Raw genomic sequence first — 18,207 nt, forward strand, 5'->3', positions numbered from 1 at the left:
AGCACAAGTTCAACCAACAACAGTGCTATTTCCTCAAGTGTCACAAGCTAAAATGGTTGATGTTAGAAGTCTGATGAAGTACTTGACCGCTGAGGACCAAAACTGGCTGGAAAGTTTGCTTGAAGAGAACGCTGAGGCCTAACTAGACCTAACAAAACATCCTTTCTATGATTTAGGTATGTAATTTTGTAATAAAGTTTGTTCTTTTAAAACTTGTGTTTTGTTTCCAAACATGATAACTGGTTGCTGGAAAAAGGGCACATAACATGTCTTACAACTTTTATTTTTTACTAAAAGTACTTTTCAGTAATCACCATAGTAATATCACTAACATATAAAGAATGAAATGTCCCACCAAAAAATATTCATCACAGGTGTTTCTTTAATTATAACTAAATATAAATTACAACTCTTAACTTTGAGAGCTCATTCCCGAAAGTACACTTTTACTCTATGTGCCCTTTGTCCGGCAAGGTCCTCAATTGAGGAATATGGATGTTAAAAGCAGTATCACAAGCTTACTAGCTGCTATTGAAAGGAACGAATTAAGAGAGTTTCTCCTGAATTGGAACGAACTGGAATCTTTGAAAAAATACAAGTCGGTACAAACCCAAATCAACAATTATCTCATATAAAATATACAATTTCGATATTAATTTTATAAGCATGAATTGGTTTGACTTTTGTACCAACTTTATTTTTTTGTTAAAGATAATATTAATGAATTATGTTCTGCTTTCTAGAGTTTATCTTTTAAGGTCAGTTAATATTTTTATTTTCTGGTCTTTTGAAGTCGGTTATTCTTCTTTTAAGTTTGTTTAATGTTTCTACCATTTCATTATCTCCGTAGTTTAGGTAGGTGTCAGTAATATGCTATTTCTGATTAAAAAAAAAATAAATTGCAGGAATCAGATATGTACACAGTCTTTTGAATGTGCTGTGGTACTGATCCATAAGTTCCTTAGATAAGATAATCTCAATTTTGACTGTTGTGATACTGTTAGATGGCAGGTTTTCGCTGCATTTTAAAATATATTTAAAACAATTATTTATTTTGTTTTCATCCTTAATTCACGTCAATACACTTACTTTCAAATATATGACAATTCACATTATACATACGTACGATTGTGTCCTTAAATAATTCAAGGTGAATTTATATGGCTTAAGCTAATATAAACTTTAGAAATACGAGTTTTCTGGTTTCTATTTTATAAACCAACTGACCCCCCTTAGCAAAGACAGTCATACAACTCTTGTCTCACTAACAATGTTATTCCTACACCCCTGATATCATATGTAAAAATGGATCATCAACTCGTATTATTTCGGGCATTGCTTTTTTCTTATCTTCTAATTTGGATTAGCCCGAAGTATTTCCTCGTGATAGGTATACGGCAAATATGTCCAATTCCGCAATAAATTGCATATTTGCATTTACAATATATTGCCAAATGTAAAATTGGCAAATAACAGCAGACTTGATTATTTTGGAGGCACACATTAATCTGACAAAATACATATGTTGTTGCTTTCTTGCTGTATTTAAAAATTTAGTAAGGTTCCGTCGAAGTCCAAAATACAATTGGTCCAAATTTCGCAGTTATATGTTCTAATTTCGTAATACGTGTGCGTAATTTTCGCAATAGATATACCTAATTTCGCAGTAGTGCCTGTTTGTTACTAATTTCACTATTCTATACGCCTATTTGACTTAAGTGTTACAAACTGATAGGATCTGAATTACATATGTGCACACACCGATATTTTTTCACCATAGCTACATTTTATTGATAATTATTATTATTACGTAACACAACGTTTATCATTTCATAGAAATTAGCTAAGTTAAACAAAAAGCTATTACTGAAACCAATTCAAAATCATTACACACGATGAAATAGAGCTTAGCTGCAATATTAAACAGTAGAACATGAAGAGAATTAAGTGCTATAACAAGGCTAGAAACAAAACAGGCTTATGTAGTTTAACATTATCTAACTCACATGAAATAATAAGTGTTAGAAAATCAAATGGTCAAAACACAAGAAATTAAATTATCTTAACTATACAAAAGCTACTACTGAAAGTAATTCAGTAACATCAAACTTGATGAAGTAGCTGCACAATGAAACAATAGAACACGAAGAGAATTAAATGATCCATTAAGGCTATAAACAAATCAGGCGTAGGTAAACATGACGGCTCAAATGAAAGATAATCAAATTTTCAAAGCATAGAAACGCTAATCATCTTCCTCCATGCAACCAAGGCACATGAAATCAGGCGCATAGCCTTGACAAAGTTCATGGACTTTGACAAAGCCTTTGACAACGTTGTCTCCTAGAGAGCTTGTTACAACGAAGACTCCTTGTCTTTGTTTTCTCGTCTACCTGGGCTACAAACAATCTTACCGAACTTAAGCCTGTACTGAGCTTTATACGATGGCTAGGGATATTTTTCATATATCATTATATTTCTTCTAAATTCCTCTACACCTTTACATACACATGATATACTGTGATCTAACATCAATGCTACAAATACCTAGTGCTTCACATAAGCAGCTGTGCTTCACATCCCAACAAGCACAAAAAATTTCACTGCTTTCTCTATTTCATTTAGTTTCTGAGGGACCCTACAGGTGGAAGAGCAGGACAACATTTCTACTCATAAAGGAGTATCTGCCATATATTACTCATGAAGAGAACTACTTCCATAGCCTTTTCTAAGTTCGTAATTCTTTACGTTGTGGTATTGCGAAATTAGGGAAGCTGCGTCATATTTTCCCTAAATAATTGTACAGAGCGGCTATTTGCACCCGATTGAAACCTTTTAGCATGTAGTTTGTTGATTTAACACCAACTAGGGCTGGCTCAATGCTAGAGGGCTTACCTCTAGTGTGTGGGTTATTTGGTTCGATCCCCGGCTAAGGAAGTTTATAGTGAACATCTTGTCCATGGGTTTTCTCGAGATACTCCCATTTCTTCTCGCATTCTCATTTCACCAACTTTTTTTAAATCATCATTCATTTGCCTAAAGGCTGATTCATATAGGGTGAAGTGCCCATGCCATTTCCCTGCCATGCTTCGTCCGTGCCGCGGCCGTTCATACATACCATGCCATGCCGTGCCGTACCGTTGCTACCTTCTACACCATTTCTCAAGATTGCAAGAAGGAAAACTTCGTGTCGCTTCGTGTTTCGAAGAAAGTAGCCACGACCGGGCTTGGTTTCTTTTCAAGGTGGCCTGTCGGGGCACGGCATGGTAACAGCACACTATGTATGGATTAAACTTCAATCATCCATTCCTTCGTTCCCTTCGTGGGACGTTAAATGTTCCCATTTCATTTCACTTTCACCAGCTAGGGTAGTGTTGCTGTTGTAACAAATATCGTGCCAGGTGCCATTCTTCTATGTTAAGACAGACAGAGAGCTTAGCGTTACTCTTTTTTTTGCCGCGGATTATTAAATTGTACTTTTGTTTGGTTTCTGTTTAATAGCATATATCTAAAGATAGCATGCTTTTCTATCAAAGATAGCATACTTTTTCCAGCTCACTTTATTCTAGTCGTATAGTTATTGTATTTTTAACTGTGCCCGAAATACCTCGAGACAATCCAGAAGTTTTCTTTTAAGAACAATCGTACGTGTATATAATGTGCACTATCATGTTTAAAAGTAAATATATTGACGTGAATTGAGGGTAAAAACGAAATAAATAATTGCTTTTTAATATGTTGTAAGGTGCTGCGAAAACCTGCCACCTAACACTATCACAATTCTCAAAATTGAGATTATTTTATCTGAGATTTCCGGACCAGTACCACAGTACACACATGTCCAAAATGATTCTCGCATATCTATAACTGTTTTCTTGTAAGAATATAATTTGATAATGATTTTGCAGGGTACTTTTAATACTATGTGTATAATCGGGAAATGCATATTTGTGCTAAATTTCATAGGAAAAGAATTATAAAGACGAAAATTAGAATGAGTAAAACAAAATGTTGCAGAATGGACAAGAACATTTTATTTTCGTTGTATTGTTCTTATTTATTACCCTTTTGATATGAAATTAGAAACATACATGTCTTTACCGATTATACACATACTAACATTATAAGAAATACCTGCGAATTAGTTATCACATTATATTCCTGCAGCAACATATTCACAGATATGCGACAATAATTTTGGACAGAAATGTACATTCAAAAGAACTGTGTGAATATCTCATTCTTGCAATTTATTAGCAAAAAATAAGAAAATAGTACATATACTGACACCTACCTAAACTACTGAGGTAATGAAAAGCGGGAACATTAAACAAACTTAAAAGAAGAATAATCGACTTCAAAAAACCAGAAAATAAAAGTATTAACTGACCCTAAAAGACAAACTCTACAAAGCAGAATGTAATTTATTAATATTATCTTTTCCAAAAAATGAAGTTGGTACAAAAGTCAAACCAATTAATCCTTATAAAATTAACATCGAAATTGTTTATTTCATATTAGATATTAGTTGGTTTGGGTTTGTACCAACTTGCATTTTTTCAAAGATTCCAGTCCATTCCAGTTCAGGAGAAACTCTCTTAATTCGTTCCTTTCAATAGCAGCCAGTAGGCTTGTGATACTGCTTAAAACATCCATATTCATCAATTCTTATTTACTAGTAATGGATTTATTAGTAAGTTAAATAATTTATGGTTTATGGTGATGTGTAGCCTCTTCTAAAGCTTCTCAAGAAAAAGTCAGTTTCCATTGCATCCTCCCGAGATCGGAACGCATTAAGTCTTACCGCTTGGGACAAGATCAGATACATCAGAGATGATACTCGGGAAAGGGGTGTGGAGCTGACTCGAGCTTTAAGAAACACTTGCTTGAGAGGTATGAAGAAAAAGAAGAACGATGTCCCCTTGAGATCGGATGAACCCTGTTTTTTATGTAATCTTTCTTCCACAGGAGTTTGAATTTTCCTTCTTTTAGATCTCGCACGTGAGTCTGCAAAACGTTTCTGTGGTTGTCTATTACTCTTGTTGCTGGGTGTATGACCTGTACCCTCTTGCAATAAACTTCGCTATTTTATATATTCCAAAATGGAGACTGCGATTTCCAAATGGATACCGCAATTCCCAGATCATTGTATTTCAAAAATTCTTCCTACTTCTACCATACTTTGTCCATCTGAATCTTACTTTCGCACACAGAATGCCAAACTGGTTTTCACTAGTTTCTGTACATCTTCAAGGTGTTAGTGCAAATCAAACTGCTCATTTACGTACTTCAACGTACTTTCGTCACATTTGTTTTACAATTCGAAAATAACTCTACACGTTAACGCACACATTGTCAATGATTCAATATTGTTGTCACTGTGTTTGCATCTGTTTGCAGCAATCGCTTTTTGTGTCCCTTTAACAACACTATGAGGAATGTATTTACAAAGTTTCTTCCCGGAAGACCGGAGTAATACCTTTTATAAATCTACATAAAAAAGACTAACTGGTGAAACAGAACAGTGCCGCTCACCTACATTTTCCGTCTCAGATTACAGTCAATAATGCAACAAATTTCACTGTACGGTTTAGCTTATAGGAAAGTTCATACCTTCTTGTACTATATCGCCTCCTAGATCAACACACACACGAACTCAGCTGTCTCGATGTTTACTGGGCACTGGTTTGCAGCTATTTTATACACCGCATCTATAAACCTAAATGGAAGACTCTGTGATCGGACTTACGAAAGGCACAGAACGAAACAAACCACATATTCTAACTTGGGAGAGTTTTGTGCACGTGATTATTCACCAATTGAGCTTAAGTCACATTGTTGACGATCACGATTTTTGGCCACCTAGATTAGTGAAATTACACACTGTGTGCCGTCCCGATCACATTACAGTATTAATAGATCATGATATACCGCTCACACAATAATAACATATGAAAATCTTTGAAATGAAATGAAATCTTTAAGTTTTACGTCCCACGCATATGCCGGTTAGGCTAAAGGAGACGGTGATGGTGAGAGATGAGTGAAATGGTGGAATGAAGAAAGTGGGAGGAAACGGAAGAACCCCGAGAAAACCCACGAACACGGTGTTTGTCCACCACAAAGTCCACTTGGCGGAGCAGAGTTTGAACCCGGAATCCCATGCACCAGAGGTGAACGCTTTACCGCTGAGCCACCGCGCTCCCAATAACATATTGATTCGGAAGAACATAAACGATAGTGAAAATATGTTTCTTTCTTATTTGTGTACAGTAGATAGCGCTAAACAACTTTACTATGCAGGTGCTTTGGAGGCTGAGAGTAGAGCGTTCACCTCTAGTGCACGGGGTCCTTGGTTCGATCTCAGTTCGCGCCAAGTGAGCTTTGTGGTGGGCAAACACTGTGTGCGTGTGTTTTCCCGTTTCCTCCCAGTTTCTTCATTCTGCCATTTCATTTCATTCACTTCTCACCATGACCGTCTCCTTTAGCCTAGCCGGCATAATCGTGGCACATAAAAGATTTCATATCATTTATCAATTTTACTACACGATATATTTAATCATGTTTTTTTATTGGGTAAAGATCACTAAATGTGTTCGTATTTTCTCTGATAAATCAAGATACTCTACCCAACAGTGACGATAACTTCTTTTAAAAGAAAATACTTCTTAGAAGGTTAACTTGATATTTACACAAAATAGTATTTTGGTACTTCTTCCGTTTTGTGAAATAAAACAAATGTTTTTCAAGTGTAATATTTATTATTTAGTGATTGGTACATTTGTAAACCACTTTTAAGAAGAAATAGAGCAGACATTTATTAGTTTTCTCTATCGCTGTTAGTACTCATAATGCTATCTATCCAACCTTTAAAGCCAGAGACACGTGTAAAAAGTAACTTCGCTTGCTGTGTTTCAATTTTAGTACAGTTCACGTCTGTAGAAGTAGATACAATTCCAGCTAAGTAAGTTTCTCCATCATATAAACAAGCTAATGGGCCTCCAGAATCTCCCTTTAAGAAAAATAATTTAAGCAATTTAATATAGTACATACACATACACACACAAAAAAAACATAATATTACGAAAATGTTAAATAATATTCTACTGAGAGATCAGCTAAACAAAATATTGCAAAAATGTAATATTAGGATTTAGATAGTGTATACGTGTATATAAACTAGTGGTGGGCACAAAAACGTGTTTGTACTATATTAAGCAATTTAATATAGTACATACACATACACACACAAAAAAAACATAATATTACGAAAATGTTAAATAATATTCTACTGAGAGATCAGCTAAACAAAATATTGCAAAAATGTAATATTAGGATTTAGATAGTGTATACGTGTATATAAACTAGTGGTGGGCACAAAAACGTGTTTTTCGGTTTTTTGAAAAAACGAAACCGGTTTTTGAAAATTTTCACCGAAACCGGTTTCGGTTTTCTTCAAAACCGGTTCGATTTTATCCGAAACCGGTTATCGGTTTTCTCCAAAAACGGTTCGATTTTCTCCAAAACCGGTTATCGGTTTTCTCCAAAACCGGTTCGGTTTTTCACCTGATCCGGTTTCGGTTTTCTCCAAAACCGATTCCGTTTTTTTTTTTCAAAATTTGTTCTATTTCTGACCAGAATGGTGTTTCGTTGTTCTCCGGAAACCGAACCCATTTATACAGAAATAGTTTTATGTGTTTTCGAAAAGTTTTCGAAAAGTTCGGTGAAAACCGAACCGGTTTTGGAGAAAACAAACCGGTTTCGGTGAAAAACCGAACCGGTTTTGGAGAAAACCGAAATGTCGTTTTTTTCGGGTTTCGGTTTTTATAAAAACCGGTTTTGCCCATCCCTAATATAAACATACTATAGTATATGTGTTGCCTTTAACATATCAATCAATTCTGTTTGATAATGTCAATTGCAATTTAAAAGAGCTACAAGTGGTACAAGGAGTGATCAAAAAGTACGGTGAATGTTGTTGCACAGTGCCATCTATTGATGTTGTATTCATTTCAAGTAGTAAGCCCAGTAGCCTAAACCTTTGGTACAGTCAGTGTCGAGTTTGAACAAATTGTGACATGTTAGTTGGCTTCCAGACGCAAAAGAGTGAGGGCGTGTTAAGAGTGTCTGTCGCGCTCCAACATTAATTTTTGTTCTAAGCTAAAAGAAAGTGGCAAAGAAATTCACGAAATGTCAAAATCAGTGTATGGCGATGAAACGGTGGCATTGAGAACTGTTTAAAAGTGGTATGAGCGATTCAAAAGCGACAAGAAGTCAGTTGATAATGAGCAACGATCGAGACGTCATTCGACGACTAAAAGAGATGAAAACGTACAAAATGTACCACAAATGATTTGTTCAAACAGCTGAATAACTATTAGAGAGCTTTCCAAAGGACTAAAAATCTCGCATGAGTCCGTGAAAAGCATTTTAGCCACCGATTAAATGGGCAAATGGCTTCCTTTTTCACCACGAAAACGCGTCATGCCACGTCTTGCTTTTGGCCGAAAAGTTATTCCTGTCTGTCTACATTTGCTATGCTCTTCAGATATGCACTATGCGACTTCCGGCTCTTCCCAAGAGCTAGAACTGTGCTTAAAGGAAAACATTTTGACACCATTCCTGACATTGAAAGGGTCACGACAAACGCCCTTCGAAAAGAACCCTTCCAGAAATGCTTCCAGTCATGGATTGAACATTGGGGCAGTTACGGTATTTAGAAGGAGATTAAACCAAATTTCATGTAAGATTATTACTTAATTTGTGATAAAATTATTTCTGTATTTTTGATCACACCTTGTATATGCTTCCCTTTTAGAACTGTATGTCACCGTTAGGAGAAAACAAACGACAATAGATACAATCTGCTACATAACACTGTGTGTGCTACATATAGTTGGAAAGGTAAGACCGAATACACTTCAGATGTGAAATATCTCGCTTGAATGGGGCCTGTAGGGGGCGAGGCGATCATCTCAAAATCCGAAGCTACAGAAAACGCGAACGAAATAGGAAGGTATGATGTAATTATTTTGAGACGTGCCATATATAGGTTTAAAAGATAGCTGAATACGAATCTGACATCAAATGTTTACAAATCGAAACGGCAGATTAAACATATCGAATACAAATTACAGAAAACACTATGGATCTGAAATTGTGTATATAGAGACATTCGACATCGCTATGTACGAATCGGATACTAACAGTGTAAAGTTCAAAATGGCGGGTCCAAGATGACGGACAAAATGCAAAACACTGCTATGGAACTGAAACATTGCAACGACAGTGAGAACGTGCGTGTTTTATAGTAAAAATATACGTTATGCTTCGACAACTGTCTTTCTGGTATCACACTATGCCCTTTACACTTGTAGCATTTAGATATGCACTGCTGTCTGTAACATGCTTGTATGAGGATGAAGAAAAGAGTGTAGAATAAATAATGATAATGGTAGAGGTTAAAAAAACAGGCTTTTACGACAAAGTTCATAACAACATGTAATGCAAACTTTTTTGTTCTTGCAGTTATGCAAATGGGCTCATCGAAAGAAAAATTAACATCCTTGACACCTTGAACTTTACAACGACATATAACATATGCCGATCCTTGTGTATCTCTTCGGGGGCGGGGAGGGAGTTAGTAGTAAACTAATTATTATCTATGATGGCAATCTGTTCATACAACAAATCTTTCATATGTGCTACAGAAACTTAACTTCATTCCGTGCTTCAATTTTGACATGATTGCATAGCTAAACACATCCCCTGATTATTGTAAAACATCACCTGCCCCTACTTGCCCAGTTATGTACTATACGTACTTTTTACTACATGTACTTAGATATAATAATCACATATGTCCGTTCTGAGCATATTTTCTGCCCTTTTGTCCGCCATATTGCATTCGTAATATTGCATTTTCCACTTTTAACATAGGATTCGTACTTCGTAACAACGAAAACCTCTACCTATCAGCTTTCAGCTCTACAACAGTATTATGCATTTTATCCGCCATTTTGAATTTTACACTTTTGGTATCCGATTCATACATAACGACGTCAAATATCTCTACATACCCAATTTCACACCCATAACATCTTTGTAATTTATGTTCATCTTGTTGGATCCGCCATTTTGATTTGTAAACATTTGATGTCAGATTCGTATTCAGCTATCTTTTAAACCTAAACAGGGTGTTAATGAACTATACAGACAAACTGTAAGAGATGATTCCTCACATCAAAATAAGAGAAAAGATTCATATCGACCTATGGCGAAAAGTGCATAGTTTTAGAGCTAGAGATATCCATAGTTTTAGAGCTAGAGATGTCCAAAATCGCGAAAAAAAAAAAACAAATTTCAACAGGCCCTATTTCGATTTCCAAGACCTGTGGATGGTGGTCCTTATCAGCGTAAAGAAAGCCACGCATACACAACCCAAAATGCATATTTTTTCAATTTCTAATAGGTATACAGGGTATTTCCTACAAGGTATAATTCTCAGATTTCCTGTCAATAGAGTTTTCAGATATACCCTAATTTCAAGGAGGGTCCAAAGTAGACAGAAGGTGAGCCTTGACAACAATGGATATCCAATGCTTCGGAGGAGAGTCGGACTGTGTTAGGAACTGGCAGCGCCATGTTTTATTTGTGTTCGGAATAATATGTGACCCGATGTATTGTACTAACGGGTAACGGCAATTTTAGTGGTAGCACCTTACATATGAAAGCGAATTTTTAAATTATGTTTATTTACCATAGACGCTAGCAACCAATAGATACTAGAGCAATGATAGTAGTAGTTGAAACAAATGTAGTAGAAGTTACAAATCGTACTTTATATGGGAGTAAACTTCTTCCAGTGGTCAACATCTACCGGACGAAATTGAAACTTCTAGTGCGTGGTCATTTTTACTGTCTACCACAATTTATCATCATCTCCGCCTCCCTCAGCTTCGATACATATTCGTGGGACGTTAAACTAAAAAAGTAGCATGGTTATCGTAGAGCATAAACTTTTAGGTATGTAGAGACAAAGTTTTGGACGTTGCAGCACGTTTCCTCTCAAAGGATTTGTATAGCGAATTTGACATACCCAAGTCAAGCGAACCCTAAAATCGGTATTTTATGCATAAGGAAACGGAAATTTTAATATTATAGTAATTTCACTTTTTAAGAGTTGAATTTTTGAAATATTGAAGCATGTTTCTCTCTACAAATTCCCACATTGGATTTTTTCTAAATAAATAGGAAGAAATGAATATTGTAAACATTCTTTCCTTAGGTTTAGATATTTCATAAATTCTAAAACATATGTTGAGATGCTATTGATTGCAAGTTTATATACCAACTTACCGTCTTCTTCAGGTCAGGAAATCATGAGATATTCTTTTGTTGTCAAAACAAATGGAACCTTCGATATCTTCCATTAGAACACACATTAAAAAAATCTTTTTCCGTGTTCTATTAACAATAGGAACTTTTTGTCAAAATCTCTTGATTCTACATACATTAGTATCGCTAAGATGTTGGTGAATGTGGCCACTTTTACTCTTTCATATAATAATATAGATCGTTCCCAATGTTCTTTCCCTTAGGAGCAAAATATTGTATACGGTGAAACATTTAGCCTATTACTAGCATCAAGCAAGTAGGGCTTGCAATATTGTAATATTATTACGTCCATATGCCCAACACTCCATACGATAACCCTTCAACAGAGGCGAATTTTTGAATTGTTTTTTTCTCTTTGTAATAGATAGCTAGAGTCATAGGACTCACTCGGGGAAGTAATGCTCCTGGACGTGGGAGCTTAATACACGGTTCTGATTAGTTGGCGCCATCCGTTTCTTGGCACGTAGCTTACATGTAGCAGAAATCAAACTCTTGCTGCTGTCGGCCCTCGTGGCCGATCGTGCTAGTACAACATAATAATAATGGAACTCAAAAAATGATTTACTTACTTGTGTGCAGATAAGTAGTAGTATTAGTAATAGGAGTAGTAGTAGCAGCAGCAGTAGTAGTAGTATTAGTATCAGTAGTAATAGTACTACTACTAGTAGTAGTAACAGGAGTAGTAGTAGTAGTAATAGAGTAATAATAATAATAATAATAATAATAATAATAATAATAATAATAATAATAATAATAATAATAATAGGAAAGGGTTAGAAGCCCCGCAGGGCTCGTTTTGTTCCACCTTGACCACCATGATACAAATTTCGTGACCAACTTAAAACAGATGGCTAGGGTAGCGCGCGGAAAAGTTACTTCCAGGAGTATTACTCTCCCGAGCGGGTCGTAGAACGATCATCTCTGTCGAGTTCGTTAATGAAGTAAATCAGTTATTATCTTAACGAACAAGGATGATTACTATTAGTGTATATTATTACAGAGTAAACACGGCAACAGATGGCGAGATTTTCTCTAATCGATTAATCTCTCTACTAAAACTAAAAGTGGTACAAATATTTTGTTACTTCCTGTTAAAATAGTTGATAAAATGTCACATCATATGAACCAAACTTGTTCACGTAGTGTGCACATTACACTGTTAGTTGGTTCATCTACTGGGTGTACCAACAATAGTCAAAAGTTAAACCGCGTTACAGTTTTCAGTACGATCTCAACGCCTTCCAGATGCTCTGCTATACTACTCTTGTATGAATGTAATAGTAACTGACTTCTCTAATGCCTTAACCTCATAAATCCGCTTGAAATTTGAACGGAGGTTTGTTTTCCACCTTGAACTGTAAGTCCACGTCTCATTATAGCTTGCGTGCTGAAAAGGGGTGATAAAAACCAATGATCAATCAATATATATCACAGTAGAATTTTTCTGCAACCAAGCTACATGTAATGACGGCACTGTTCTGAGTTTGCGTGCATTATAGCCTAGTTAAAGGAAAATATGCTTACAAATCGGTTTCTGCATGTTGAATCATGTCAGGAAATGTGAAGAACGACTTCCTTTCAGAAATTTCGCATCTACAGTATACTAGGCGGGTGTGTTGGATTAGGCTAATGGTTGTACAACAGTCAGCAAGAATAAGTATAGGTTGGAGCTATCATTTCTTATACCTCCTACCTATACTTACTATTGTTCTTAACAGTCAGCCATGTAATTTTTCTCTCCCAAAAATATTTCTGGGAGTGTAAGCGTTAAAGTAGTGTTTGTATAATAATTCTTTACTCCTCAGAACGTGTCAACATTCATGCATCTATTATATATGAACAGAAAGAAATATAGTTATAGTTGCATCAGCACTGAAACTACATCACAGAGCATATCACAGAGAACTCTTATTCCTTAACATACAAAAGCACTTTCATACCAATATTGGTCCTATCTTCCCATATTTCGACAAGAAGTTGTCATCGCCTAGCAAACAAGAACAGCCCATTTTCATATTACTTACAAATTGTTCATTTGACATTGTTTCTTTTACGTATATCTCGTGGGTAGTGACCAAGGTGTGGAATGAACATATGAATGGATGACTGATGAAACGCAAAGAACGCTTCGCAAAACGAAACGACTGATGAAACGAAAAAAAAAAAACGAAATCGAAATGTATACTGTATTTAGAATCGAAATTCTATCTGCTATTTTTACAGTCCACGAAACGCTACTAAATTATACATAATAACATAGTAAAAAGAATATCCAAAAATACAAAGTACATAAACTTATACTATATTTATGTTTTTATTATTCAAACATTTGTTTTCAAATACTTAAGCCTAAGAAGTATAATGGGAACTATACAGGGAATATTTCCGATGAGAGCTATGTGAAATTGCGTCTGCTTTCTACTACTAGATATAACACGTAGATTTCACTATAAAATTATACGAATAACACAGTTAAATAATGCACGTTTAAGTTACGCATTTCTTGTATTATAGACAATTATTCACTTATGCGTCTTCTACCAAATGACCGGAAAAAAATGATGGACACTGGTCATTTATTTGGCGTTTTACAGGAGTTTGAAGTTTTGAGATATTCTGATTGTCTTCAACGTGCGGTACGTTATTAGTGGTTGAATTGCCAACGTAATTAATTTTTAAGGGGTTGCAACTTTCACGCTGTCTGTTTCATCTTGCTCTGCCTTTAGTTGTTTCATCTTATGAATGATTGACCGCTTGGTGGATATGGGATCCTGTAGAGACCTGTTCTTAATCTGGCTATTTCTAAGTTGGAAAAGCGGTGTCTTTCTTTAGGAGGTGAGTGATCTATTGGCGCGGACATTTGCAAGAAGTGGTAGTGAGAGATTTTAGTGAATTGGGAGGATCCTGGTGTCTTGGAAGTAACCAGTAATGACCATGCTTGCTCTGTTTGGGAGTACTTGAAGTTGTCCAAGGTGGTACACCATTGCATGATGCCATGTTATATCTGCATAAGACTGGATGGAACTTAGACTTACTGTCCATTACCATTAACGGAGTCAGAAGGAGTGCTTTGAAGCGCTAAAGGGCTTTCTTTGTAACAGCTTCTAAGTAGATTGTAAAGGTCAATTACATTGCATGATTTTCAGATACTTTATTTCTGAGGCGGTAATGAGTGATACGGTTCCCATTGTGAATCTGTAAGTCCTGTTATATCCAATGAAATCCAGCATGGTGGTGGGAATGTCAGGTCTACACTTCACATACAGGAGTGGTGAGATGTATAATCATTGGGATACTCCCGTACATGCTGCTCCTGTTGTAGTGACGTATCCTGCATGAGCTACTGGAAACTATCTGTTTTCTACATAGAATATGATAATGTATGTTTGGAGGTCTGTGGAGGCCTGAACAAGAAGCATATGCATGAGTTCCTTATGCTATACCTTGTCGAATGCTTTCTTTGTTAAAGGAAAATTTCAAAGTGTGTTCTCCTTGTTGAACCTAATTGTTTCTTTTACTTGGTCTAGTTGGTGTCTTTTTCGCACTGTGCTTCGGTCGAAATCCGAATTGGTGATCCGGATTCCTATACTTGTTGATGTAGTCCCCATTGTAGTACACTTTGAAACACTGCTTATATGTGACTGATTAGGCAGGTGCTAACCGATATGGTTTGTATGGCTCTTTATTTGGGTATCATTGCTTTCTATGCATCTTTCCAGCAGTGCAGTCTTGTATGCAGTGTAATTTGAAAATGCTACAAGGCAGTATTAGGAGGATTGCACTTGGGTTAGGACCTGACATCTAGTAGAAGTGAATTTTGGTGATATCTATATCTTCGTAATGTGGTGAGTACTAGGGTATCTTCCAATATGTATCGTGGTTGCTGAGTTGCACTACTGAAATATCGCTGCTGCCTGGGTTTACTATCGGATTGCCTCCACGAATATGGTGAAACACAACTTTTCTTATTGCATTGTATTATGTTTGACTTCTTTTGGACCCTCGAGAGGATATGTTCCGGAACAGTTTTCAGAAATCCCTGTATGGTAATTCGTAACAAAGATCAGATTGGTGATTGAGCAGGCTTTTGGCGGTTTGAATAAAAATTCCGACTTTTTGCCATTGCTGCACACAACAGCAGGCTTGACCATGATTTTGAAATGGTTCAGATTGGGTTTGGTCTTCTAAATCTCTTTCACCAACCCATTTTGTGCGATCGAAATGGTCTAGATATTGAAAACATGAAGTTCAATTGTTTCGGTGATGAAAATATTCTGATGACACTTGTCAAGAATCTCAATTTGACGCAGAAGCGTATGACGTTCAAACCAATCGAGGACAGTAGGGAGCTATTCGAAACCCAATTCCCGCAAATGTCATTGGAGGAGCTCTATGAAATAACTTTGGGCCCATTGCAATTGCACAACGCTTTCGGTTACTACGCCCAACACACAGCATCCCATGAAGGTGTTTTCTTTTTCGGCCAATGTGTAAGATCAGTTCGCGCCGGCCTTGGCGTTCGGATTGATTTCAGCGACTTCGATGTTGCGGAGCCCATTCTGGTTAAGGCAACAATAAAGTCGAGATAGAGCAAACGAACCGAGCACTACATATTTGTGCTCACGGACAAGGTGAATGCAGATAGAGCATCAATCATTGCCTACTACTGTACGTGCGAGCCTGGGGCACGTACAGTAGGATGTTGTTCACACATGGCCACGTATATTTGGTATTTCTCTTACGGCCACAACCATGAGTTTGTTGTGCAAGGTCATCGCTTGTCCAACGTTTCTCTTCGCATTGAAAATGCTTCCGATGATGAGGATATTTCTGATTGAGTTTCACAAACAAAAGTGTCAAGTCTATCTTAGTCTCGATGCTGGTGCCATCTCGTGGCATCGCACACATTTGGAACGCGATATCTCAGGAACTTACCACTCTGATTCATTGACAGGCATATTCTACGCTTCGGGAGCTATCGATTGCAATCACGTTTGGGCAAATTCATGGACAGATGAAAATGGGGATGAACTTGGCTGCACTCACGAGAAAAGTAATCGGTGTTCAACTGCAACCTACCTGTGTATTAAAAAAATACAGAAACTGTCTGTATATTCTACGGATAGGATACCATACTACTTGAAGCTTCATTCAGAGTTCAAATAATTATTCCTAGATGTAGTAAATAATTTTCAATTAATTAAAAATAATTAAAAATAATTTTAAAAACAGTAAATATTCCATTTAATGTAGAAATTTGGTCTCTTTTTCTCATAACTTTGGTGATTGGATTTTATTTCCTAGTACTCTGAACGTGTCATATACAGGGTGTTTCAAACCAGCACCAACAACGGTTGGGAGGTGATTCCTGACACCAAGATAAACATTTGTGCACCCAGGTTGGTCTCATACTTTTTGTCTTATCTTGATGTCAGGAATCACCTCCCAAAATTGTCGGTGTTTTGAAACATCTTGTATACATACTACTACTTAAAAATAACCTTTCAATTCATACCAATAGATCTTTCTAATTGAAATGATTTAAAATTACATACCGAACAAAAAGCCGTCTGCAATCTATCAGAAACAGCAGTCAGTATAACTGGAGAAAGAGGCTCTCCTTCGACTGATTTCCACTCATAATCTTCTTCTATTGTCATATCTGTTGTTTGTAAGATGTTAGTGTCCGTGAATCCTCGTATATAGCCTAAGCCACTGGCTGTACATGTACCTAAAAGGAAAATTCCATAATAAATTTCTTGTTGTTGTATGGAATGAAATGGTATATACCAAATGATTACTACGATACCTTAACTACACTGAGTTTTCTTGAATTTTGAGTCACAATGAATATTTTTATCCGATACGAGGTGGTATACAAAATTTACGAAAATTTCCAAATAGAGACCAGAAAATAACTTTGAATCCTAATTTCTATAATTGCCTTCAATGTTGATACTTAAGGCTTATATTAACGATCTCAGCGATATTCCCATTATTGAAACTACTGCTGGAAACAACAGAACCATTTCAGATTTTGCTTGGGGGAAGAGCAAGATGGTCCACCTACATAGGTAGAGTATAACGATCGTCAATCCTTATACTCTACCGATATAAGTGGACCATAACTTTTTTCATAGTATTTTTGTCATACTATTGATTAGAAGAATGGGGACAATGGCTCCGTTGCTATTCCGGCTGAATATCTTTAACGGTGCTAAAACGCGGCTTTATGAACTGGAATTCCATTTCCGGAAAAAGGCAAACCTCGAAGAGGCTAGCTAGACGAGCAGGTGAGTGAGGGACAGGTAATTTATTTTCAACAAGAACTATTTCTCTATTTTAAACAAAATCTAATTTCGCTGTAAGCCATTTTATGTGTAGTTCATTCTCTAGAGCACATTCACATACATCATATGCCATTCTTCTATTACAGACTCATTTATTGTCTGCCTTTTGTATTCAAGAATCGCTTTACATACTATCATGATCGTCTGGGAATAGTGCATGATTACGATCGAGTCGATTGTCATCTTCCTCAGACTCCAGGCCGTCTCTTAAACCACTGAAATGTTCTTGTTTGGATCAAAAGTATATCATGAAAAACAAATGGTCTGTTTAAGCTTTAGTATTCTTTAGCTTGAAACGAACTTATTATAAATCTTTATTTCAGCCATTTCGAAATTCGTAGTGTCAACAAGACACGGTGTAATGAACCTACTAGCATTTGGGCTAGCGGATTGCCTTCTGAACAGTAAACAACGTCGGTTTAAAATACAGTTTTGTATCAAAACAAGGTATCAATATAAA

General features: G+C 36.3%; 1 protein-coding gene across 1 annotated transcript in view; it reads right to left on the reverse strand.

Annotated features, from left to right (window-relative positions):
* Window positions 1-6,755: 6,755 nt before the first annotated feature.
* Window positions 6,756-18,207, reverse strand: part of LOC145662148 (chymotrypsinogen B-like) — a 50,925-nt gene continuing 39,473 nt past the window's right edge. Inside the window, exons 7-8 of the mRNA XM_081727484.1 lie at window positions 16,953-17,128; window positions 6,756-7,012 (exon numbers count right to left, since the gene is read on the reverse strand). Coding sequence (XP_081583610.1) covers window positions 6,821-7,012; window positions 16,953-17,128 — 368 coding nt within the window. The 3' untranslated portion in view covers window positions 6,756-6,820. The remainder of the gene's footprint in view (window positions 7,013-16,952; window positions 17,129-18,207) is intronic.

The sequence above is a fragment of the Thermobia domestica genome, chromosome 10, assembly GCF_964235325.1.
Source record: "Thermobia domestica chromosome 10, izTheDome1.hap1.1, whole genome shotgun sequence".
NCBI classification, from domain to species: Eukaryota; Metazoa; Arthropoda; class Insecta; order Zygentoma; family Lepismatidae; genus Thermobia; species Thermobia domestica.